The sequence below is a fragment of the Delphinapterus leucas genome, chromosome 17 (assembly GCF_059928025.1).
Source record: "Delphinapterus leucas isolate spDelLeu-1000000601 "Yukka" chromosome 17, BTC_Dleu_Yukka2, whole genome shotgun sequence".
Classification (NCBI taxonomy): domain Eukaryota; kingdom Metazoa; phylum Chordata; class Mammalia; order Artiodactyla; family Monodontidae; genus Delphinapterus; species Delphinapterus leucas.
In genome coordinates this window covers 18,860,385-18,887,365 of record NC_143145.1, presented here as the reverse complement: position 1 = coordinate 18,887,365, position 26,981 = coordinate 18,860,385, and the positions used below count along the sequence as shown (strand labels likewise).

The following is a 26,981-nucleotide window of genomic DNA, read 5'->3' as shown; positions in this document are numbered from 1 at the left end:
TGGACTCTCAACCACTGCACCACCAGGGAAGCCCCAGGGCAGAAACTCTTGATTCATCTCGTCTCCACACAGGGTCATTCTAAGGGGGCCTTTTTTTTTTTTTGGCCACTCTGCAGCATGTAGGATCTTAGTTCCCTGACCAGGGATCGAACTCATGCCTCCTGCAGTGGAAACATGGAGTCCTAATCACTGGACCACCAGGGAATTCTAAGGGGGTCATTTTTTATATACTCTTGGATAATGATGTGTAGCAGGGGAATGCAGAGAAATGAGCTTCATTTATCATTCAGAAAATACTTTTCTCGGACCTCCTGTACTAGGAAGCAGCTGTCAACCACATAGACAGGGATCCTGGTCTCAAAAAGCTTATAGTTAAGTGAGCAGGCCATTTCCCCAGGGCTCTGAGAAGGCCTTTCAGGGACTCTGGGAGCTCTTAGAAGTGGCACGTGGTCTAGATTTGTGGGTTGGGAGATTTCTTAGAGAAATAACAACTAAAACTGGAAAACTGAGGAAGCTCGTCTTCACTCTAAAATACCTTATTTGGGGGCTTCCCTGGCAGTCCAGTGGTTAAGACTCTGCGCTTCCAATGCAGGGAGCATGGGTTCCATCCTTGGTCGGGGAACTAAGATCTCACATGCTGCTCGGAGCGACCAAAAATAATAATAATAATAAATAAATAAAAGAAAAGAAAATACCTTATTTGAGGGTGAAAAGAAATGAGGAAATGGTAGTATTCCTTATTTAGGCATATTGTTTTCTAGATTCCTATCACTGATGCAGGCTCCCAGGTCTAACTCCATGTGGCATACAGTTTATTTCCAGGACCTTCCAGTATTCATTCACTGTTCTTTCAGTACTTTCCAACTGATGTGACATGTTCCTCTTTGTGGGTTTCACATCTTTTTTGCCATTTCTCATTGATATGAATATATTCTAGTTATCTATTCCTACAAAACAAATCGCCAAATCGCCTTAAAACTGACTAGTTTAAAACAACAGTGATATATTATTTCTCCTGATTCTGTGGCTTGCAAGGCGATTCCTGTACTGGTTTCACCTGGGCTCATTCATACGGTTGCCGGAGGGTCAGCTGAGCTGGAACGTCCAAGATGGCCTCATTCTCATGTCTGAGAGTTGGTGCTGGCTATCGCCTGGGCCTGTGGCCTCTTCATCTCCAACAGGCTGCACTTGCTTCCTTACACCGCGGTCTCAGTATGGCATTCCAAGGGGGCAATGGTGGAAGTTGCAAGGCCTCCTAAAGCCTTGCTTTGGGAGTCAAATAATGTTGCTTCTGTTGCATTTGGTTGGGTAGTGGAATTCACAAAGGCAGCCCAGGTTCAAGGGAAGGGGAAATAGACTCAACCTCTTGATGGGAGAAGCAGTGAAGTCAGTTGGAAAGAAGCCTCGGGAGCTGTTGCGGCCATCATGGCGCATAGTCTCCTATGGGACGTCAGGGTTCTGCCCCTTGTGTTGAGAGGTATATGTGGCAGTTGTCCCTTCCATCTTCTAAGAAGGGCCTGGTCATTATTACATTAAGTCTAATTCTTATGGCTCATACCAACTCAGCTGCTACTAAGCCTCTGAAAGCAGCCTAGTAGCTATTTCTAAGGATGGATTAAAGTACAGAAGAGGGTTTACTTAGGAAGAGGTCTAAATAATATTTTTTTTGCAGATTTAATTTGTTTAATTGAAGTATAGTTAATTTACAGTGCTATGTTGGTTTCAAGTGTACAGCAAAGTGATTCAGTCATACATGTGTATATATGTGTGTGTGTATATATATATATATATATACATATATGTGTATATATATATATATATACACACATATTCTTTTTCAGATTCTTTTCCATTATAGGGTATTACAAGATATTGAGTAGAGTTCCCTGTGCTATACAATAGGTCCTTGTTTTTTACCTATTTTATATATAATAGAGTGTATATGTTAATCCCAAATTCTAATTTATCACTCCCCTGCCAATAAGATTTTAAAGTGAGTTCTGTTACAAGCTGAATAAGGTTTTTTAATAAGTTCAGTTATATGCTAAAAGCTTTTATAACTACTCTTAATTACTTCTTGGACTTTTGACTAAGATCAAGTATGGTATCTGTTCTTATCAGTTTAGTGTAAATACTCTTAAATATAAAAGCATACACTTACGTTCTTAGGACTTTCTAACAAAAGTTTTTAATGATAGCAATCCAGCGAAGGCAGTAGAACATGTATTATCTTCCTCATTTAATATGAGTTTGGGGACACTTGAAGTAGTGAAAAATCATGTCATTAGTTTGTGGCAGAGTTGTATTTGAGTCCCAGGTGTCCTACTTCCCAAGGCTGTGCTCCTTCCATAGCTTCCAACTAGTAGAACTCTGAAGATTCTGGGAAGAGTGGAGGTGTCCCACTCCAGAGGAGTCCCCGTGTAGCTACTGGCACAAATTCATCACGCCCTGAGGAACGCACCATGATTAGTTAAGTTTAAGGCTTTGTGTATACATTGTCTTTTGTATTGTTAAGTTGTTTCATTCACACTTACCCTGTCGTTCTCACAACAGATGGGTGAAGCTATCATTATACCCTTGAGAAAAAGGAAGGTTATAAAAAGAAAAGTGGCTTGCTTTTCATCTCACAGCTACCAAGTGACCCATTCTGAATAAAACTTAAATCTTCAAATTCCTACTTGAATATTCTTTCCACAGCAGGATTGGACTCTAAGTCTGAAAGCACTGAAAATGAACATCATATGAGTGGACATTGAGGTACGCAGGTTCAATTATCCACAAATGATATGATTTATAAACATGTGTAGAGTGCTCTCATTTGTATGACCCTGAGCAAGTTTCCTCCCCACAACACTGAATGCTGTCATTCACTTTTTCTCCTTTGGATGAGAATTACATTTTTCTCATATGGATGAAGAGGGGGTTGTATCGTAATAATCTCTAAGGATTCTTCCTGCTCTAGAATGAAATGGTACAATTTGTGTTGCATACTGTTGTTAGTTTGAGAAGACCTGAAGGTTTTCAAAAGAGAGAAATGAACTTTCATATAGAAGACAAGAACTCATCAGGAACAGTTCTAAAGGAAGATGATACAATGATTGTGACATTTTATGAGGTTCTGTTTTCATTGTACAAGGTTTTGTGGACAAACATGGACTCTGTCTATCCTATTGGAGCTTATAGTTGAGTAGGGAAGGCAGTCTTTAATCGGATAATTACGTAGACTGTATAGGGAGCAGTGGAGATCCGATAATGATTGAAATGCAAAGGATAAGGAGTTAAGTAGGCTTGAGGAGTAGAGGAATAGTCCAGAGAAGTGAGGAGGAATGTTCCAGGTTTGGGAATGACATATTCAAAGGCCCTGTGGTAGATGGGCATGATATGTTTGAACTGAAAGAAGCCCAGCATCTCTGGAGCACACAGGGGCCAGAGGTGAGAATGTTCCAAAGGGGATGGGGTCAGGGCCATGCATGCATTATAGGCCATATAAAGGGTTTTGGTCTTTAGCCTAAAAGCAATGAGAAGCCATTAAAGTGTATCTTCAACAGTGGCAGGACATTTTCAGGTTCAAATTTTTAAAAGATCATTTTTAATTGCTGTGTCTGGTCTTGGGTGCTTGAGGTTGGGTTGAGAACAAGAGTGGGTGCATAGTATAGTCCAATTAAGAAACCAATGTAATTGTCTAGGTTAAAGGTGTTGGTATTTTGGGCCAAGGCAGTGGCAGTGCCAAAGATGGGAAGACTTAGACATATATGAGAGCTATCTGGGAGGTAAAAACCACAGTTCAGACTGATAGACTGGGTTGAGGAAGATGAAGGCATCATGGATGAAGCCTTGTTTTCAGGCTGCATGGTGGAAGCTCTCACAGGCACAGGACCTCAGGTTTGGAGGGAAGAACCTGAATTCAGTTTTGGGCTTGTTGATTTTGAGGTGTCTTTGGGATGTCCATGTGGATACAAAGGTCTGGGGTTGGGAATAGAGCCCTGGTCTAAGGATATAAATCTGAGAATCCTTGGGGCATGGATGGTAGTTGAAGCCATGGGGATATAAGAACTTGCCTGAGAGACGAGAGAAGAGAGATATTTGGGGAACTGAATCTCAAGGGATTCCAGCCTTCAAAGTCCATGGAGATGAAGTGGCGGTAACCCACAATGGTCACTGAGAAAAGGTAGGGACAGAGGGAAAGCAGTACAGTGTGTGACGTCCTTCTAACTGAGGGGAGTGCTCAATAGCATCTGATGCTATTAATGTCAACCACATGGGGGACCTACAAGATGTCCATCGTATATGGACACAAGGGAGAATGCTTGTGCCCCTAGTAGTAAAGGCAGAAGCTAGAGGAGTGAAGAGTGCATGGGAAGGTAGGTGTGAGACAGGATACGTGGGGCTAGGGGGGTTGTAAAGGAATGACTTATGTAGTTGTCTTAGTTCAGGCTGCTTTAACAAAAATACTATAGACTGGATGGCTTATATGATAGACCCTCATTTCTTACAGTCTGGAGGCTGGGGAGTCCAAGATCAAGGCGCCAGCAGACCTGGTGCATGGTAAGGCACCTTAGTTTGCAGAGGTCTGCTCACTGTATTATCATCACAAGAGAGAAACAGGAAGCAAGTTCTCTTCTGTCCCTTCTTATAAGGACAGTAATCTCATCGTGGGTCTGTAGGGGAACAAAGTTTGCCACCCCAAAATGTCTCTTTGGTGTGTGGATTACTTCGAGCTGAAAACAATCAAGGCCCGAAAGACTCTGGAAGAACCTTTGACCTGTGACCTAACTGCCCAAAAAATTTTAGATAGAGGACCTGTTCCAGGAAGGGAGCTATCAACTTAGATAACTATAGTATGAGCTAGGTGTGTAGGCAAGGAGAAACCTGGGAAGTCTGTTAAAATTCCCCTCTGTGTCCCATTGTCTCTGCATGACACAACAAACATTTATTTACCAAACAGTTGCCTTTACATCTCTATGTGAATTGCCTTCCTCCCCTTTGAAGTCCTGAACCACTACCCCAACATCCTCTTTTGTCTTTACCTGAAGGTAGTATTTAAAGTGAGGGTTTTGACTCTCTGACATACATCACAGCAAGATCCTTTTTGACCCACCTCCTGGAGAAAGGGAAATAAAAACAAAAATAAACAAATGGGACCTAATGAAACTTCAAAGCTTTTGCACAGCAAAGGAAACCTTAAACAAGACAAAAAGACAACCCTCAGAATGGGAGAAAATATTTGCAGACGAAGAAGCAACGGACAAAGGATTAATCTCCGAAATTTACAAGCAGCCCATGCAGCTCAATATCAAAAAAACAAACAACCCTAACCAAAAATGGGCAGAAGACCTAAGTAGACATTGCTCCAAAGAAGATATACAGACGGCCATCAAACACATGAAAGGATGCTCATCGCTAATCATTAGAGAAATGCAAGTCATAACTACAATGAGGTATCATCTCACACCGGTCAGAATGGCCATCATCAAAAAATCTACAAACAGTAAATGCTGGAGAGGGTGTGGAGAAAAGGGAACTCTCTTGCACTGTTGGTGGGAATGTAAATTGATACAGCCACTATGGAGAACAGTATGGAGGTTCCTTAAAAAACTACAAATAGAACTACCATATGACCCAGCAATCCCACTAGTGGGCATATACCTGGAGAAAACCATAATTCAAAAAGAGTCATGTACCAAAATGTTCATTGCAGCTCTACTTACAATAGCCAGGACATGGAAGCAACCTAAGTGTCCATCAACAGATGAATGGATAAAGAAGATGTGGCACATATATACAATGGAATATTACTCAGCTGTAAAAAGAAATGAAATTGAGTTATTTGTAGTGAGGTGGATGGACTTAGAGTCTGTCATACAGAGTGAAGTAAGTCAGAAAGACAAAAACAAATACCGTATGCTAACACATATATATGGAATCTAAAATTTAAAAAAAGAAATCGTTCCGAAGAACCTAGGGGCAGGACAGGAATAAAGATGCAGATGTAGGGAATGGACTTGAGGACATGGCGAGAGGGAAGGGTAAGCTGGGAGGAAGTGAGAGAGTGTCATGGACATATATACACTACCAAATGTAAAATAGATAGCTAGTGGGAAGAAGCTGCATAACACAGGGACATCAGCTCTGTGCTTTGTGACCACCTAGAGGGGTGGGATAGCGAGAGTGGGAGGGAGACGCAAGAGGGAGGAGATATGGGGATATATGTATGCATATAGCTGATTCACTTTGTTATACAGCAGAAACTAGCACACCATTGTAAAGCAATTATACTCCAATAAAGATGTTAAAAAAATAAATAAAGTGAGGGTTTTGGCCATTTTGGTGAGTTACTCAGTTTCCCTGGGTCTCTCCCCTGTACATTTTATTAAACTTTTGTATGATTTTCTCCTGTTAATCAGTCTTATGTCAATTTACTTCTTAGACCAGCCAGAAGAAACTAAAAGGGTAGAGGAAAACTTCTTCCTCCCCAGTAGGGCTCCACCCTCATGAAATAATCACCTCTCAAAAGCCCCATCTCCAAATTCTATCACGTTGGTCTTTAGTGTTTCAATATGTTGCAGAAAGGGGGGCCCCTTCTAGGGCCCTAGGGAGCCTAATAGGTGGACCCTCTCATATCAGATGTATTTTACGTGGAAATACATTTAGAGCATACTATGTAGTTGTTGCCAATATACTGAACTCTTAAATCAGATCCTGTCATACTTCTGCTTGAGACTTCTCAATTATTTTCCATTGCACTTAGAATAGAATCCTCAGTGGGGCCCATGGGATCTGCTGACCTGTTCCCTACCAACCCCCCCATTATGTCAGGGCACACCTATTTCCTTTCACACCCTCACATATCCCAAGATCTTTCCCACCCCTAGTCCTTGTGTTGCAGGAAGGGACCCCTTCCAGGGCCCGAGAGTGGGCTCTTGTCTAACACCCGGAAATGAATTGTCCCAGGAGACACACGTGCTGACAATGCAAGAGACTGTATTGGGAAGGGGCGCCCGGGCGGAGAGCAGGAGGGTAAGGGAACCCAGGAGAACTGCTCTGCCACGTGGCTCGCATTCTCGGGTTTTATGGGAATGGGGTTAGTTTCTGGGTTATCTCTGGCCAATCATTCTGACTCAGGGTCCTTCCTGGTAGCGCTTGCATCACTCAGCCAAGATGGATTCCAGCGAGGAGGATTCTGGGAGGTTGGGAGGACATATGGACTGGCGTCTCCTCTCTCCTCCTGACCTTTCCTGAATTCTTCCAGTTGGTGGTAGCTTGTTAGTTCCGCGTTCCTTACCAGGACCTCCTGTTGTAAGATGACTCATGCAAGTGGCTACTATCCAGCCTGGCTAGGGTGGGTGGTTTCAATCAGTGGTTCCCCTAACAACTATGTGAATTTTGGGAAGACACAAACATTCAGTCCATAGCAAGTTGTCTTCTTATTAGCCCAGTGACTTGGGAAAAGGAAAAATGCCTTTAGGAAAGAAATACGAGGGCTTCCCTGGTGGCGCAGTGGTTGAGAGTCCGCCTGCCGATGCAGGGGACACGGGTTCGTGCCCCGGTCCGGGAAGATCCCACGTGCCTCAGAGAGTCGGGGCCCGTGAGCCATGGCCGCTGAGCCTGCACGTCCGGAGCCTGTTCTCTGCAACGGGAGAGGCCCCAACAGTGAGAGGCCCTAGGGCAAAAAAAAAAGAAAAGAAATACGAGAGTTTTTTAGGAAAGTAGGGTGGGGTTTGGTCAGGAGCTCCCTTTCAAGATGGCTAAACTGAATACAGTTTGCTAAAGCTAGAGTTTTGGATTGCTTTTCCAGTTTTTTTCTAATCACCAGGAAAAAATGCATCTTATTCACTTCTGAAGCAGATCCTTCTCTTGACAATTGCGTTTGGGGCAACACATGACAGCCACATCTGTCTGCCTGACAACCTTGCGGTGATACTTCACAGAAGCCTAGGATGTGGGATTTCAAATGAGTAATTTTCCTTTTGTGTAGGTTTCTTTTTCTTTCTTTCTTTTTTTTAAAATTGAAGTATAGTTGACTTACGATATTAAAGTATACACCATAGTGATTCCAAATTTTTATAGATTATACTCTATTTAAAGTTATTATAAAATATTGTCTATATTCCCTGTGCTGGACAATATATCCTTGTAGCTTGTTTATTTTGTACGTGGTGATTTGTACCTCTTAACCCCCAACCCTATCTTTCCCCTCCTCTCTTCCCTCTCCCCACTGGTAAGTGTAGGTTTATTTATTTATTTATTTTTCCACTTTCTTCCTCCAGGCTGATGAGCCCTGAAAACACACTCCTGCAGCCCAGGGAAGAGGAAGGGGTCAAGTACGAGCGCACCTTCATGGCGTCTGAATTCCTGGATTGGCTGGTTCAGGAGGGTGAGGCCACCACAAGGAAAGAGGCGGAACAGCTTTGCCACCGGCTTATGGAGCACAGCATCATACAGCACGGTGAGTGTATGGGTCAGCTTTTGCTAAACCCTAAAATCTTGTGCTACAACTACAGGCTTTTATTTCTCAGTCATGGCTCTGTAAGTCAATTGTGCCTCTGCTTGGGCTCAGCTTGGCTTGTCTCCAAACTGGGGGTCACATTCAGCTGTGTGTTTCATGCCTTCTCATTCTGGGACTCAGAGTAAAGGAGCATCCACTCTCTGGACTATATTGTTTTGACAGATGAGGGCAGAAGCTAGAGAAGGCAGGCAGATTCTTGCAGTGTCTCCAAACACTTCTGCTTGGGTGTGATTTAACATTACAGCTTCATGTCCAGCTGGCTATAGCGGGTCATCTGGTCAAGTCTGGATGGGAAGTAGATGGCTCTCGCAAGGTTGGTCGCATTGGGAGAATGAAAATTCGCTGAACCATGGTTCAAGCTGCCCCACTGAAGAAGTATCCAAAGGCCTTCAGATTTTCACTTTTCCTTTTAGAGCTGAATCATAATGCAATGTCATGTACTGTTCAGGAACCCTATTCGTTACCTGTTGCTACATAAGAAATTACTCTAAAACTTAATGGTATAAAATAATAATAAATGTTTATGATCTCACATAGTTTTTGTGGCTCAGGAATTTGGGAGGAGCTTAGTGGGTGGTTTGGCTTGGAGGTCTCTTATGAGGTTGCAGTCAAGACATTGGCTGGGGTTACAGTCATCTGACGGTTTGATAGCCTGGAGGATTTGCTTCCACAGTGGCTCACTTCCGTGCCTACCATAGAAGTGCTGGTGCGGGCTGTTGGCAGGAAGCTTCTGTCCATTGCTCTATGGACTTCTTCATAAGGCTGCCTGAGAATTCTCATGACATGGCAACCTGGCTTCTTGCAGAGGGAGTGATCCAAGAGAATGCAAGATAGAAGCTACAGTGTCTTTTAACTGAGCCTTGGGAGTCACACACTGTTGTTTCTTCAATACGCTATTGGTTACCAGGTCAGTCCTATTGAGTATGAGAGAGGACTATGCGTGTGCTAACCAGGAGGCAAGGATCACTGGAGCCATCTCAGTTCTTATGAGGCTGGCTATTGCAAGAACATAGGCTCTGGAATCCCAACTCCACCAGTGATTAGCTACTTACCTTCTCTCATCTGTAAAATGGGCATACCTGCATAGGTTGGTTGTAGGAGTACAGGAGGTAGATATAAAGCACTTGGCTCAGTGCCTTGCTCTTAATAAGTGCTCAATCAATTTACTAATATAGCTGCAAGGTGTAGGCTTAGAACAATGAGGAAAGGGCTGGGAACCAGATAAGCATTTCAGCCTAGGAGTCAATATGAAAGGTAATAACTTGAATCATTCTTACTGTAAACTCTCCTACCTCCACTTCTACACAGGCCTAGAATTTCTATCCCAGTGTTAGGGAGATAATAATGGAATTATTTGAAAGAAACTTTTGAAATGATTGGGAGCAGTGTTTTACAAACTGCAGATTGCAACCCTTTAGTGGGTTTAGTGAAATAAGTTTAGGGAGTCATTCCCCCAGCATTAAAAACATTTTTTTTAGCACAGGGAACTATATTCAATATCCTGTGATAAACCATAATGGAAAAGAATATGAAAAAGAATGTATAAATAACTGTCACTTTGCTGTACAGCAGAAAGTAATACAACATTGTAAATCAACCATACTTCAATAAAATTTTTTTTAAAAAACTAAGAAAAAAATTTTTTTTCATAGACTAGACTCTTAGTACTCAAAGTGTGGTCCATGGACCCACAGTGTCACCTGGGAACATGATAGAAATGCAGAATCTCTCAATCCCACTGAATCTCATCTACATTTTTGCATAACCCCGAGTGATTCGAATGCACTTTAAAAGTTTGAGATGCAGTGAATTGGATTTAACTAGAATAGAAAATTTCAGAGCATAGTTTACGTAATAAGGTCAAGGATTGTTTTGCAAAACGTTTATTTCAGTTAGATATACACTATATAAACATATGACCATAGTCATGTGTGCACTGATTTGTAACATAAAAATTAGTACTCTGCATTGTGGTCAAATATTTTGAAGAGCCCCTGATCTAGAAGCATTGGTTTGCAAGGCACTCAAGCCAGTCAGTATATTTTGGGGTGTTTTCTCCTAACTGATGTTGCCACAATGGCACTCACAGCTGTTTATTGACGGTCTGATATGTTTCCTGCTGGGCTATTGATTGAGGTTTGGAAGGTGGATAGAATTGTAAAATGCCAGTATGGTTCCTGGCCTTAAACAGCTTATAGTCTTGTAGAGATTATAAAACGGATATAGAAGCAATTAGAGAGCAATTGAAGTTGTAGGATATAGTTTATTTATTGGTTATTTATTTTATACCATGTGCCAGGCACTGTCCTAGAGATTTTACACATTAACTTACTGAAACCTCTTAAACTCTTTGAGTCAGATATTCTAATTTTTGTTGTTGTTAAATTTATCTTATTGTGGTAAGAACACCTAACATGAGATCAACTCTCTTAACAAATTTTTTTTAAGTGTACAAAATAGTAACCGTTAATTACAGGGCAGGTATTTTTATTATCTCCATTTTACAGATAAGGAAACCAAGGCACCAACAGGTTAAGTAATTTGTATGAGGCCACTCAGGTGGTAATGTCCAAATGGATATTATCACTAATAAGTGTGAACTCAGAATTGGTTGGAGTGACTGGGGCTTTCCACCATGAAAAATGGTGTGTTTGGGTTAGAGTTAATGCTGTCATCTTTGCTCCAGACAGAAAACTTGGTGATACCAAACTCTAGAGAAAACCAGAATTTTATACTACCGTTTACTGACTGATAATGTACATCTCGACTTCAGAGAGAAGATAGAGGATGCTACAAATTGTTTCCAAATGATTTCCGAAGAGTGAGTAATTATACCTCAATTACAGTGTAATTATTATTATTTTTTTGGCTGCGTTGGGTCTTCGTTGCTGTGCAGGCTTTCTCTAGTTGCGACGAGCGGGGGCTACTCTTCGTTGCGCTGCGTGGGCTTCTCATTGCGGTGGCTTCTCTTGTTGCGGAGTACAGGCTCTAGGCGCACGGACTTCAGTGGTTGTGGCACATGGGCTTTAGAGCGCAGGCTCAGTAGTTGTGACGCACAGGCGTAGTTGCTCCGCGGCATGTGGGATCTTCCCAGACCAGGGCTTGAACCCGTGTCCCCTGCATTGACAGGCGGGTTCTTAACCACTGTGCCACCAGGGAAGCCCCTACAGTGTAATTTTATAATGCTATAAACATAAATGCCATAACATTGTGATGTAAAGGATAAAATAAGGAATTATTGTTAGCAAATCTTATCCACGGAAATTTGTTTTCCATGGTTTTAGGAGGATTGAATATTCTCTATATACAGAGTCAGAGTTTCCAAGGGAGTTCCAGTTTCCCAGCAACTCATTGCTAGATCACAGATTCTAACGTTGAGTTATGAAAACATGGCCACCACATATGTGTACGTTAGAGTTAATGATAAATACCAGCTAGTATCTTAAGCAGAGCTCTGAATTGTCCAGCTAATAATTAATTTCATAAGTTAAACATGAAAGAAAGTCAGCCTCTAGGCTTTGAGCAAAAGGTTGCTGGATAAAAGTGGTTCCCTAGCTTGAAACCAGTAGGCATAAAAATCAAGCCCACTTATGAAATCCTAACCAGCTTCATTTATGAATGGTTAATGGTGCTCTGTAATCAGGACAGAACTTGTTAGCTGAGTAATTAACTTGCATGCAAATGTATATGTGTGTGTATATATATATATATATATATATAATATTATTATCATTATTACAGTTTTACAGTGAAGAATTCTTGAATTCAAAGCCTTTAAGATATTTTTCCAAGGTTGCATAGCTAACCGGTAGCTACTAGGCATTGTGCCTTAGAAAGGAGTTTCCGTTGGTCCAGGATGTATGTAATCGGGTGTGGCTTGCCGGGCACTGTGGAATGAACATGGTCTTTGGAGGGAGACAGGCAGGATTTACATCCCATCTCCTTCACCTACTGTGGGACCTTGTCGACATCTCAACTCTTCCATTCCTCAGGTTTTAAAATTTATTAAATTAAAGTCATATTATATACCTTTGAGAGTTGTTATGTTTGCTTGGTTCGTTGGGTTTTTGGTTTTGCTTTTTGAAATCCTAGGACTACCCACATGTACTAGAAAAACTCAACATATGATTGGACTCGTGGCTAAGGTTTTTTAATCTTAAAAAGACACAGAGAAGGATCAGCAAGGGAAAAAGACACATTGGGTGTTGTCTGGAGAAATCCAGGTGCAGGTGCAGGATTCTCCCTTCCAGGGCCAAGCAGAACTGGTTCCTTCTTCCAGCAGGGACATGCAGTAACACGTGCACAATATCTCTGCCCAGGGAAACCCACTTGAAACTCAGAGGGCAAGATTTTTATTGGGGGCTGCTCATACAGGTATACTCTGCCTGCCCAGACAGCCACACTCCCTGCCTTCCAGACTCTCAGAAGGAAAGCACGTATTCTCCATTAATTGCAGTGTTTGTGCAAGCGATCTGGGCAGGCTGGTACAGCAGAATTCAGTGTCCCAGGTAAAGCAAAGTTGCCTTATCAGATGGTAACTCAGAGAACCTTTCAAAAGCCAAGTTCCCAGAAGCTAGCCACGGGCCAGCCCCACAAGCAGGCTTTTCTGTTTCAAGGCTGCTATGGTAACTCTTTCCTGCCCAGAGCTGCTGTGAGAATTAAACGATAAAGGTGGGCAAAAGCTTTTAGCAGAGTCTACCTCTTACGGCCCTCAAATGCCAGCTATTGTACTTGATCTGATCAATTCTAAATAACAGTTAAAATGTACAGAGTCCCTGCTATATGCCAGACACTGCTCTGATCCTCATTTACTCCTTTAAATAACTCTATGAGTTAGGTATCATAATAATTCTCGTTCTTAAAATGAGGTTAAGTAACTTGCTGAAGACAAGAGCTAGTAAATGGTAGATTCAAGATTCACATCAAGGCAATCTGGCTCTTAATCAGTAAAGAAGGTTGGATGCTAATTATAAGCTTCCCTAGACTAGGAAAAAAATTCTCAACTTTTATTGCATCAGCTCACGCAGCCTGTCAGATATTGCAACTATAATCATTGTTAGCTCATAAAATATTACAAGATTCCTTTTTCGCAAACAATGACCGAGCACCTTGAGATTTTTGTGTGACCTTTGCCAACGCGATGAACACATTTCTTTACTCACGTAAATATCTCCCTCAACTGCTGAGCTGCTCTCCAGCTATCTTTTCCTTAAATGGAGGGTAACAGACAGCAGAGTCACGTGGGTAAATTGCTCACAGCTGCAGCAGCTGACCCTGGATAATCAGGCTACTGCTGCTGTGTCCAGGCGTATAATTTCCTCTTTTAAAGATTTAGTCAGAGCACTTTAACAATTTCAACACTTCATCAAGCCCTTTCTTTTTCTTTTGTTTTTGAAAAATATAATTATATAAATTTTGCAACACACAAAGCAGTTTTCCATGTATTATATTTTTAATCCTCCCAGCTGCTCGAGGGTAGTTTTGGTGATCCCATTCTCCAGTGGAAGACAGTAGCTGAGACATTCTCCCTGGTAGCCATGAAGAGAGAATTTGGGATCTTCTGCAAAGGAAGTTAGATGCCAGATCCAGACAGGAATTAACCCCATCTTCTCAGTAATTAAGAGCACTTGACAGAGTTCGGCCCAGCCTGGAATAGCGTAGTCAAAGAAGAAGAGAGGGAGGGAAGGAAAGATGGGAGGAAGGAAGAACAAAGGCACTGATAATTGAGGAGTTTGCAACTTGCCCAAGACCATATGATATTACAGAAAAAAGTTATTCTGACACTTGTTAAAATGGTAAGGAAGACTTTAAGACTAGTGCAATAGGAGTATTGTAGCAAGGGAGGGAGATGGGGCTCAACTCCAAGAACAGCAAGGACAAGTGGGGATTTATAGCTATGGAACAGGGTGAGGGGGTCAGTGGATGGAAATTTATTAATGGGAGACACCAAGAGCAGGGGGATTTTGAGGCCAGGGACTTAGACGTCAAAGATGGAGAATGAGGAGCTTGATAAAATAATAAGAGTGATCAGATATCACTATTTGGGGGAATCCTGACTTAGCAGGATTCTTTGCTAAGGCTGGGCTGGGTAGGTCAAATCTAGCTGAGTCACACGCCTACCTCCTGACCCTGGATGAGCAGGGCCTTTTGACTGACAGACTCGCCAAGTCAGGGAGGGGCATTCTTCCACCAAAAAAAAATTTTTTTTTGAAAGTTCTGTTACCACAGGATAGGGGCCAATGTCAAGGCCTAGTAGAAATGAGGGCTCAGGGACTTCCCTGGTGGTCCAGTGGTTAAGAATCTGCCTTCCAGTGCAGGGAACTTGGGTTCCACCCTGGTCGGGGAACTAAGATCCCACATGCCGAGGGGCAACTAGCCCGTGCTCTGCAACTACTGAGCCCGCGCACTCTAGAGCCCAACGCCACAACTGGAGAGAAGCCTACACACCTCAAGGAAGAGCCTGCGCGCTGCAACGAAAGATCCCACGTGCCGTAACTAAGACCTAAGCAGCCAAATAAATAAATAAAAGTATTTTTAAAAAGAAATGGAAATGAGGGCTCAGAGAAACCTGACTAAAGTCTGGAAAGGAGAGAGTCTTTGTCAATGGTACCGTACCCTTGCTTACCTGCCCTTTCTTCTTCCCTATCAAGACTATCCTCTCCTGCTTTTGCTTTTGGTAACTCCTTGTCACCAACAAAATGAAGATTTTTCCATTACAGGTGGTACCCAGTATCTTAGTGTTTCTTTACCCTTAGCTGGAATATAAGTGCTTTGAAGACAGATAATTTGTTTTCTGGGAACTTCCTGGTGGTCCATTGGTGAGGACTCGATGCTTCAATGGCAGGGGCACTGGTAACATCCCTGGTTTGGGATCTAGATCCTGCATGCTGCTCCATGCAGCCAAAAAAAAAAAAAAAAAAGGATTTGTTTTCTTGTCTCTGTATCCCCCATGGCTTGGCACTTATATATTAGCTATTCAGTAAAAAATGTGTAGAACGAATGAACGACAGTAGTGACCGCTTTTTGAGGCTTTGCCATTCGCCAGGCACACCGTTGGGTGTTTACACCAGCTAGAGTTCTTTGAATATAAGCAGCCTCAATCATCATTTGCTTCAAACATATGGCAGAGCGAACTAATAGTTAAAGCACTGGAAAGCCAAGCTGCCTGCAGGAGAGCTGGAGCAGCTCTTGGGGATCCAGTTGCGAGGAACTAGTGATGAAGGGCAATCCCTCTCAGACACCTACAGCTAAGAAACCAGTGCTAGCTATTTTCTGCCTATGCTGGCCCTCTCTCCGGAGACTAAACTCTAGAGAACAACTCTGATTGGCTGAGTCTGGGTCACATGCCCACCTCTTGCCCCCTGGATAGGCAGGGCCCTTTGACTGACAGACTAACCAAGTGGTGGTGGGTCGTTGCTCCACCCAAAGAAAAAAAAAATCTTTTCTTGCAAGTTCTGTTACCACAAGGCAGGCTGGGCAGGCGAAAGCAACAGACAGGCTGTCCTTTACTGCTATCAGTTCATTTAATCCTCCCCCCAAATCAATTCACTTGATAATTTATTTTCCCTGTTGCTTTAGATGACAATATTTAAGCATTTGCCATGAGCCCAATCATTCTCAGCTCCTAAATTTTATACTCTGAATAGAAGAAAATAAAGATTGGGTAGGATATTTCCATAATCTGCTTTCAACAATTAATATTTCAAGTGTCATCTTTATCAGCAGCTGTTATCTACTGTAACTTTTTCCTTTCTCGATTTAAAATTTCTTGGAATTTTCCTACTGTGCCCTCTGATAGGCTTTGGCTCTGTTTTACTTTTTATTATAGCTGAATCCAAAGCAGGAAGAAAAACGGACACAGCCAGCCTGCTGTCACAATGCAAACAGAAGGAAACAGGTTTCCTTGGTAAAGTCACAGGCTAATACTTTGGCACACAATATAGTATTGGTTTTGTTGAAGGACAGCAGGTCTGTAGCTACACAAAGGCATGACTTTTAGAAGGTATGAAAGGAGTGAGAGATGCCTCATCTTATGTAATCTTCCAAAAGAAGGGTGTTATGTGCAAAGAATAGAGGTCTTTTGTGAACAGTGTCATAACTGTAAATATTTCTTTCCTTAGTTGACATCAGTATAGCTTTTGTCAGGTGTCCAGAAACTGATCCTCTAGATACAGACTGTGGCTCTGTAGCCTGGGCCCCTACCGACTCCTGCCTTGCTTCTGACAGCTTGTGGGCCGGTGGCCACTGCAGTACATGGTCTTCAGTTTGCCCAAATATGACCTTGTTAAAGCGGCACAAGGAAGCCTTAAAAACACATGCACACAATCTTTGTGCAGTTGAAGCTTATGAAAGTATGCAGTCTCCTGGCCTTACATGGTAATTTAAGGACTCAGCTGGGTTTCGGTGGTCATTTTTGGAGGGACCTGGAGGCTGGGGTCTCAAGTTTATTAAAAGAACAATATGTCAGGATCTCCTGGGTGGAATGGACATTCAGACTGCTGATTCTAATGTGCCCCTTCCCTCTCCTCCTGGTCAAGAAGCATGGTGGTGTTCACTCCTGGTTACTGATGGACATGAGCTTGACCACAGCCCTCAAGGGGAGATTGGGGGTGGGGGGGGGCAAAAAGTTAAGAGGTTCTCCTTTAAGGACAAACTGCCTCCATTCTCTTTTTTCTAGCTCTGACCCTGTGTCAATCTTGAGGGAGCTCCTCTCTCAGCTGGGAGGCTGGGAGTTTGGGCAGGGATTCCTGTGTGGGACCCAGGCTCTCCTTGAGCAGTTATGACGATTATTCTCACGGCCGTTTCATCTTTGCCACACTGAGGTCTCTCTTAGTTCTTCCTCTAGAAAATCTCCCACCTGCCACTTAGGGCTCTCAGTTCTTAGCCACTCACTTTAACTCAGTTTTTCTTAGCTGATATGTTTGTCTCAGGCAGTGTGCCTGGGTTGTCTTTTGTGTTCTGGCCTATAGTCCTTTGGAGACACTCCTTCTTTCTAGCTGCCTCCGCCCTGCTCCCTCCTCCCCTCTTCTGCCAGAAATGGATCAACAAGCTGAAGTCTGTTGATACCATGGAGTGATTATCTGGTATAAAACTGACCATATGTAAAACTACAGTGAGGTATCACCTCACACTGGTCAGAATGTCCATCACCAAAAAGTCTACAAATAAGTGCTGGAGAGGGTGTGGAGAAAAGGGAACCCTCCTACACTGTTGGTGGGAATAAATTGGTGCAGCCACTATGGAGAACAGTATGGAGGTTCCTTAAAAAATTAAAAATAGAACTATCATACAACCCAGCAATCCCACTACTGGGCATATACCCTGAAAAAACCATACTTCAAAAAGAGTCATGTACCACAATGTTCATTGCTGCTCTATTTACAATAGCCAGGACATGGAAGCAACCTAAGTGTCCACTGACAGATGAATGGATAAAGAAGATGTGGTACACACACACACACACACACACACACACACACACACACACACACAGGAATATTAGTCATAAAAAAGGATGGAATATTGCCATTTACAGCAACATAGTTGGACCCAGAGATTATCATACTAAGCGAAGGAAGTCAGAGAAAAACAAAAATTATGTGATATCACTTATATGTGGAATCTAAAAAACAATACAAATGAAATTCTTTACAGAAAAGAAACAGACTTACAAATATAGAGAACAGACTTGTCGTTACCAAAGAGGAAAGAGGTAGGGAGGGTAAAGGATAAATTAGGAGTGTGGGATTAACAGATACACACCAATATAAATATATAAAATAGATAAGCAATAAAGATTTACTGTATAGCACAGAAAACTATATCTTGTAATAACCTATAATGGAAAAGAATCTGAAAAAAATGTGTAACTGAATCAATTTGCTGTACACCTGAAACTAACACAATATTGTAAATCAACTGTACTTCAAGTAAAAAGCAAAACAGGACTTCCCTGGTGGCACAGTGGTTAAGAATTTGCCTGCCAATGCTGGGGACACAGGTTCGGTCCCTGGTCCTGGAAGATCCCACTTGCCACGGAGCAGCTAAGCCCGTGAGCCACAACTACAGAAGCCCGCATGCCTAGAGCCTGTGCTCCGCAGCAAGAGAAGCCACAGCAATGAGAAACACTCGCACCTCAACGAAGAGTAGCCCCCGCTCACCGCAACTAGAGGAAGCCTGCGTGCAGCAACGAAGACCCAATGCAGCCAAAAATATAAATAAATTAATTTAAAAAAATTTTAAATGAATTAAAAAATTGTAAAAAAAAAAAAAACCTGACCATATGTAAACTCTGATCAATGTGACTATAGAACAGTATTAAGTTAAAATTTAAGAAGGGATTACACACACACATCCTTATTACAGTTGGAAAAATACTTTTATTAATATCATAAGCAATTTTAATCTAAAATGGAGAGTAATCTTTTTGTAAAATTGCTTATATATATTATTTTTAACCTGACATAACATTTTAAAGACTCTAACATTTTATCTAGCTTTATTCTGAAAAGGTCCCCTTCACTTTCTTTCTCTCTGTCCCAGTAATGACATTTGACCCAACAAGGAGCCCAGCCCCTCTCCTTTCTCCTTTCCACCCAAGGAAAGTCTGCATATCAGAATCTATATTCCTTCCATTTTATTTTAGCCACTCCCTTAGCTGTGGCCTAGGTTTCAGTCTGATTGGAAATGACCAAAGCCACCAGGCCAAAGAAGGGGGTCTGGGTATTGGTTTTGGCCACTGGCAAAACCACTCCTGTCTCTCTGAAGTCCTCTTCCACAGTTGCTGGGAACTTAACCTCAAGCAAGGATTCCTGTCAAGTGGGAACATAATGTACTTCCTCATCAAAATGAAGGAAATAGGATAGGGAGATAGTGTGTGTGGGGGGAAGCAGACAGCAATACCAACAACTTTTGACCACTTGGCTGTCAAGAGCTCAGGATAAGAATTATCTTCTAGGACAAATGGCTCTCAAAGTGCTACACTTAAAGGGATGAACTTGTTTGTTAGCTGATCTGTTCCTATGAGGTACCAGCCTCTAGACTGATCCTATTTTCCATGGAAATAGGATGAAAGCCGCAAATGCAATCCATATATGTAATTTAAAATTTTCTAGTAGCCGCAGTGAAAGTAAAATGGAACAGATGAAATTAACCTTAATAATATATATTTAACTCATCATCTCCAAAATGTTATTTCAAAATATAATCGATATGGAAAATAGCGATCAGCTCTTTTATGTTCTTTTTTTTCATATTCAATTTTCCAAATCCAGTGTGTATTTTACACTTATAGCTCCTTGCCACATTTCTGGTGCTTGTCAGCCATTCTGGAGAGCAAAGCTCTAGACCTTTGAGCAAAGCACAGAGTATGGTGGTATCCCAGTGAGTGTGTATTCCACTTTTCAGCCCCTTAGCTCAGAGATCTTTGTTCCCCGACAGCTGAAATGCCTATAAGTTTGTGTTGAGGAAGCACCTTGGTATCTCTATTTTGCTGTACCAGTTTGGACACCCAAGTAAACCTGGGGGCCAGCCACACAAGTTTCTGGAAAGGCAACAATTCTTCTCTCTCTCTCTCTTTTTTACTTTTTTTCCTATTTTTTGCTGTGAGGCATGTGGGATCTTAGTTCCCCGACCAGGGATTGAACCCGTGCCTCCTGCAGTGGAAGTGCGGTGTCTTAACCACTGGACTGCCAGGGAAGTCCCTCTTCTCTCTTCTTTAGCTCAGTGATTTCACAGTCATGTTTTCTTTTTTCTCTGATTTTTTAAATATTTCCTTTGATTAAATATTTTTAATATTTCCACAAGTCAGAAATTGTTGACTGAGATCATTTGGACTGGATCTGAACTCAGCAGTTCTCTCTTTTTTTTTTTTTTGCAGTACATGGGCCTCTCACTGTTGTGGCCTCTCCCGTCGCGGAGCACAGGCTCCGGACGCGCAGGCTCAGTGGCCATGGCTCACGGGCCCAGCCGCTCTGCGGCATATGGGATCTTCCCGGACCGGGGCACAAACCCGTGTCCCCTGCATCGGCAGGCGGACTCTCAACCACTGAGCCACCAGGGGAGCCCCAGCAGTTCTCTTTTTGCTCAGAATGGGCTTATCCAGTATACGAACCCAAATTCAGGAGCACTTTCTTAAATTCCTAGTCTTTGTCATGGGATCCTTTGGATTTTTGCTGACAGCAGAACAATATTATTTATTCATGGTGCACGGACATCATTGCAACGCTGTCTTCCAGAGAGCTGTGGCTTCCCATATATTTATTAATTTCACTTGCTTTGGTTAAAAGAAGTTATTGTAATTTATTTTCCGCAGATGGAAACACTGAGACCCAGGGACTGTCCATAACCACTTCTGTCACCAGGGAATCAGAGCCGAGTTGCTGGAAGGCATATCTTATGCCTGTAAGACTTTCTGTCTAATTGCTCTTGGCTTCCGAGTAAAGCATAGCTTGTTACAAGGTGTGGGCTACAGATAAACAGAAAGTGTTTGTTTTCTAAGCCTTTGATTTCTGTGTCCAGACCTGAGTTTGGAACAATAACAGAATTGTGTTTTGCTACAAATAAGAGAAAATGTAGTAATGCCTGCTTGAACAGAAAGGTTCCTCTTTATTTAGGAAGAGTCACCTTTCCCAGAGATTTCTACTGACATTACATGGGCCAGATCTGTGTCAACATGGACTGTTCGCCGGATGGCAATCAGTGAATCTAATGCTGTTAGCTGTGCACACTGCTGCCCTGTACAAATAATAAAGGAGGAAGAAAGGGAAAATGGGTTTTGGACAAGCAGCTAGCATTGTCAGCCACAAGGACAAGTGTCTTTTTCATTAAGTAACTAAGTGACCTTCCCTCTGAAACATGGGCTTCCAAGGAACAGTTTGTTTCCTCTGTCCTCACCCTGAGCTCCTGGTAGCTCTAAGCTAGATTTAAAGCAGGTGGATGTACAAGTGTTAATGTCTTAGTTTTGACCTAGTTTTGTCTTAGTTTATATCATGGTTATATTAACGTCAGGGGGTGCTGGGTGAAGGATATATGGGAACTGTCTGTACGGTCTTTACAGCTTTTTTTATAAATCTAAAATTATTTTAAAACATAAAGTTTACTGGGAAAAAAAGTAGGTGAGGTGTTTCCTATTTTCCTTTTTTGTTTAAGATGAGTACAAGTATAAATAATATAGAAATATATGGAGACTTATTTTTTTAAAAGCTGCTAAATCTCACCACTGACATCCTCCTTTTCTGAACGTCTGCATCTTCCTCCTTCAAGGGTCCTAGTCTCTCCAGTCTCATATGGAATACATGATAAATTACGCTAAAGCACGCACAGGTTATACGGTAACCTTTCTGGGAATGGTAAGCAGATATCATCTGGGAATAAGGCTTTGGTGGGCTTTCACAGCTAGTGGTTTTGAGTAGGATTTATTCTGATACCTCCAGCATCACATTGGATGTCCTTCTCTACGTTGCTGGCCGTGCTGAATTTATCTGGTTTAGGTAGGATGCCTTCTTTTCCCACAGACCACCTAGAGTTGCTGCCAGAAGGTTTGCTTACATAGGTGAAGTCTGAAAAGGATTAGAAAGGTATCCTTTGGGCACTGACACCTGGGTGGGCCCTCAATTGGAAGCCCACACATGGCTAACATTAATTGAATGCTTCTGTGTACCAGAAACTCTAATAAGCCTTTTACCTATGTTGTTTCATTACCTCTTCAACTCATTTTACAGATGAATAAAATTGAAGTTCAGGGGCGTTAAGTAACTTGGTAAAGAGTGAAGCCAGTGTTCAACCCAAGACCATCTGTAGGCGGAGGGGTGTTTACCATGCTGTCTCTTTGTCCTTTTAATAAGCAATTCCAAGGTAATCAACATTTTACCCTGGTGAAGAATTCTGTAGAAAACATGCCCAGCCAAGTTGTCTTCTGTTACCTGGCGACAGGAATAAATGAGGAAAAAGCAGACTGCTTTCTGGTGTTTGTAAGCTCATTGCCTCCTCATTTGGCATTACTATGGGATGGGAGACAGTCTAGGGAGGAGATTAAGGGATGGGGTTTCAGAGTTAATCTGTCAATGCTTCTGTCTTGGATCTTCCAGTTAATGACTATGGGACCTTGGGCAAGTTGACCTTGTGTAATCTCATCTGTAAAATACAAATAATTATAATAGCTCTCTCTGCTGCTTTGAGAACTGAATGATATAATCATGCCATGTGTACCACTTAGTAAATGTTAGCTGATTGCTACTCTTATTATTGTTATCATCAATGTATCCTCGTCATCAGATGCCTTGGTGGGTAGAGATTAATATACGTTTAATGGCCTCATCCATTGCTGGTCTTAATATCTTACACATACTCTATGCTGAATATATACTTCTAAAAATAAATCAACACTGAAGGCCCTTGGATTTATGCCAACAATTCCAAAGGCTCTAGAACAGAGTTACAGATTTCTTTCATTGAATTACGCATATGAAGGATTTCATTTGCCAGACAAAGTAAATTTGTTTTCAGACCTCTCTGCACTTACAATATGAATTAGTCTCTGAAAAACAACCTCATTTTTGAAAAACATACTCTTTGTTCTGAATTTTATCACTAACAACATGAGGTTCTAGGCTTTGGAATGCACCCAGCTGTTATTTAAAGATGCATAGAGAAGAATAAAATATAATTTGACCTTGCATCTGTTTATTACCTTTACTTTTCTCGCAGTAAGACACAGAAGCAGCAGAAACCCGTACAATTACAGTGTCATGTTTTGATTTTCATCTTTTCTGCAATCTTACTGAAGTTACTTGGATCGTTTTTCCTCTTTTCCATCTCCTTTCCTCCCTTCAGCCAATTAAATAAGTGTAATTGGGTTCTAACTTTGTGTATATGAAGTGTTTTGTTTCAGTAATATCAATTCATAGAACTTTATGCCCTAAAATCAATTTTCTGCTTTCATATCCTCTTCTTAATATTGTCAGTACTCAGGAAGTAATTATTTTAGTTCTCTGACTGACTGTTGGTATTGCCTTTTGAAGAGTTTTGTATCTCAGGCACCTAACTGTCCTTGTGTGGCATAATTGCCTAACCTCGAATCAAGGACTTGTGCTGCTTTGGAAAACAGAGCTCTTTCAACTCCTGCATCCCTTTAGGATGGTTTGAGATGGGTAGTTATGGCTTTAAGTAGAGTTTAGATTTTCTTGAAAGAATAGCTTTCATCTTCTGTTGTAATTAATGCTCAATTCATATTTTCCAACAGACACATGATTTAAAAAGCATAATATTTATGTATTTTAGTTCTGACAATTTTTTAAATGTGCAGCGTACTAAGTGACATAAAGTGCTTGGACTCTGTAGGACTGTGATCTAGCAGGAGCAGGGAGGCAAAAGAGTGCAAATCCATACCTGGACATGTGAAACAACTGAAAGCTTTTGTTGGCAGGGAAGGTGCAGCAGTTTCATAGGCAGAATTTATTTGCCTTTTATTAACGCAAATGTCTGAGGACTAGATCTGCCACCTCTTAATCCTTAAAGTTTGTCAGTCCTCTTAAGCAATGTCTGTAGGTGCTAATGTCCTTTCAGGAGGAGCTATAAGGATCAGTGGGATATAAAAAAGAAAACAAGAGGAATGGAGCCAGTGGTAGGATAGAGTGACATCCTTGACGGCCCAGAAAGATCCTTCACCCACCATCGCACACTGGGTGAAGTGGTGAGCCATGCCCACCTTTGCTGCTGTGCGATGTTCTGATGATAACGATGTTAATCACAGCCAGGGAGGGCCTTCTGCCTGGAAGGTGACCTTGAAGACATTTTAGCGTTGACACCAACTTGCAGGACTAGTCACAGCCCCCCCAGCCTCATCCTTTGCTGGTCTTTTTTCTTCCCCATTATAATAGTCATTATCCTTATTCCCCTGTCTAAGCCCTCTTTTGACTCTTCTAAATTCTAAAACTTTTTAAAAGTTCTGATGAAGTGCTATTCAGGGGACAGTTGATGTACACACATTCTTTCCCCCTCCCCCTTCCTCACCACCACCTTCTTACTTTCTTATCACACTGCTGGATTCAGTTACTTATTTCATGATGTCTGTTGTGTTATGTCATCTGCCAGCAGACATTTCAAGGATGGATGAAGGTATGTGATCTTCCTCTCTCCAGCTAGATAAGTAGCCTAAAATGTCTTATATTCAGCGGAACTTACAGGGCTTAAGATGATAAGTTTTTATATTCATCCTTAGAACATATGTGTGAATGGAATAGAAGCCAATTCTCCTTCTTTCAGATAATCAGCTTTAAAAAATTCCTTTCTTTGCTAACTCATCCTAATTTATAAGAGAAAAAATGTAGCCACATTATCCACCAAAAGAATATATCTGAACTGTGTCACTTTATGATTTTGGTAGACTCCATGACGTTCCCCTCATGCTTTCTGAAAAGTGAAGGCAGACTTCCCTGGTGGCGCAGTAGTTAGGAATCTGCCTGCCAGTGCAGGGGACACGGGTTTGAGCCCTGGTCCGGGAAGATCCCACATGCCGTGGAGCACCTAAACCCGTGCGCCACAACTACTGAGCCTGCACTCTAGAGCCCGTGAGCCACAACTACTGAGCCCGCGTGTCTCAACTACTAAAGCGCCTAGAGCCTGTGCTCCGCAACAAGAGAAGCCACCGCAATGAGAAGCCCGCGCACCGCAACGAAGAGTAGCCCCCGCTCGCCACAACTAGAGAAAGCCCGTGTGCAGCAACGAAGACCCAATGCAGCCAAAACTAAATACATAAATTAATTTTTTTAAAAAAGTGAAGGCATACAGTGAATAGGGATCTGTTTTCTTTTACCAAATATGAACATTGGGAGTTTAGTGCTTCTAAATCCCCCATTTCCCTAAGCAATAAGATTGTCTTGTATTTACATTGCTTCAGCTTTCTGGCTGTTTCTGCTTTTCCTCTTGTTTTATGTCTCACTTAATACTAAGCCAAGCCAAGCCTCTAGAGAATTCCACCAATAAAAAGAGAATGCTTGGAAAGTCCCAGAAATTATAAATTGGATGAGTAAGAAGTTGTCAGTTTTCAATTACAGCTGTGATAAAAGCACAACTAGAACAGTAGATACTGAGTTGAACATTGTCTCTCCTTACTTCCTCCTGCTTAGAGATTAATCTTCTCCAGGAGCAATTCAGTCAACTATTCGTCTGTTGCTAGACATCAATTTTGGTTCTTGTATAGCTGCAAACAGTGGTGATGTGCCCATTTTAAAAAATATATATATATTCTCAAGGAGCAAAGAATGAAATTTGTTAAATTATATATGTCACAACATTTACTCTAATATATAGGTCCTGTATAGCATTGGGATCTAAGAAATGAAGAATTGGAATGACCTCAAGATTTAGAGACACCAGTCGCTGTTCTCCTCCTTGATTTTTCTTTCCTTCTGTTTAATTTTTTCCCCCTTAGCTCTTAGGGTATTTCTTCTGTGTTTAACAAAGAGCAAATTGCTTATGTAGCAAATGATTTTTGCATTTCATTTGGAGAGTGTCATGTTAAAGTGTAGAAAGAATCAATGCATCTCTCTCTCTGGAATATAAACTATATGCCCTTTAGCCATTTTTATTTCTTGAGACTCTACATATGTAATTTATGGCAAAACAAAAGAAATCTTTGGCTTCCTTAAACTAATTCTTAAAACTTCCTGTGTCTTAACTCACTCCTTTTATTTCTCGCTTTTCTTTGACTTCTGAGATTTAATTATTTTCCAGTGGGATACTTGCCAAGCTTGAACTGGACATCTGGTTAAGATTTCATATTTTTCTCAAGTGAGAGATGACAGAACTGCTCGTGGGAGCTGGGCAAAGTGTTCTTAAAAGAAGGGCAGAAAAGACAGAAGAAATGGGTTCTGTGCAAGAACTTAAGCGACCAAAAGCTAAAGTCAATCTTTAGGAATCTGAGAAGAACACTTAAAACACTATATGTCAGATACCATTTCAAATCTCTTATGTAAATTATCCCATTTCTTCTTCACAGCAAAACTATGCAAAAAATTTGAGGCTTAAATTTAGTAAGTTGCCCTAATCACTCAGTTCATAAAGGTGGCAGAACTGGGAGCAAAACCGAGCTTTTCTGACTCTAGAACCTTTGCTTTTCATTGCATGATACTGTTTTCTAAAAGTTATTTAGCATTAAGAGAGTTTTCAGAAAAATCCCAACTTAACTGCTTTCTTCTTATATGAAACAATGTCTCTTTTAGAAGACTTTGGTATTGATGAGCTTGAAAGGATGAGCAGACGGAGGTGTCATATTCCAATCAGCATGTTAGGATAGATGGCTGGGATCCTGCGTGTCACTTACTAGGTACTCGGTTGAATAAATGAATGATGTCACGTGTGATTGATTGATGCTGTAATATAGCTGTCTACCTGCACTCTTAGCTTTTGTAGCTACGATTATCTTTGTTATACCTAGGGCTACACTCACAAACGAAGCAAATGTATGAAACTCTGT

At 41.6% G+C, this 26,981-nt stretch overlaps 1 protein-coding gene and 1 pseudogene across 5 annotated transcripts in view; both read left to right on the top strand.

The window, feature by feature from the left end:
* The window catches only part of DEPTOR (DEP domain containing MTOR interacting protein), a 186,908-nt gene that overhangs the window by 58,057 nt on the left and 101,870 nt on the right, over positions 1 to 26,981 (top strand). For all 5 annotated transcript variants that reach the window (XM_089898779.1, XM_089898776.1, XM_089898778.1 and 2 more), the window contains exon 4: positions 8,268 to 8,446. In XM_089898779.1, coding sequence (XP_089754905.1) covers positions 8,268 to 8,446 — 179 coding nt within the window. The remainder of the gene's footprint in view (positions 1 to 8,267; positions 8,447 to 26,981) is intronic.
* LOC115804007 (U2 spliceosomal RNA) lies at positions 2,070 to 2,177 on the top strand (annotated as a pseudogene).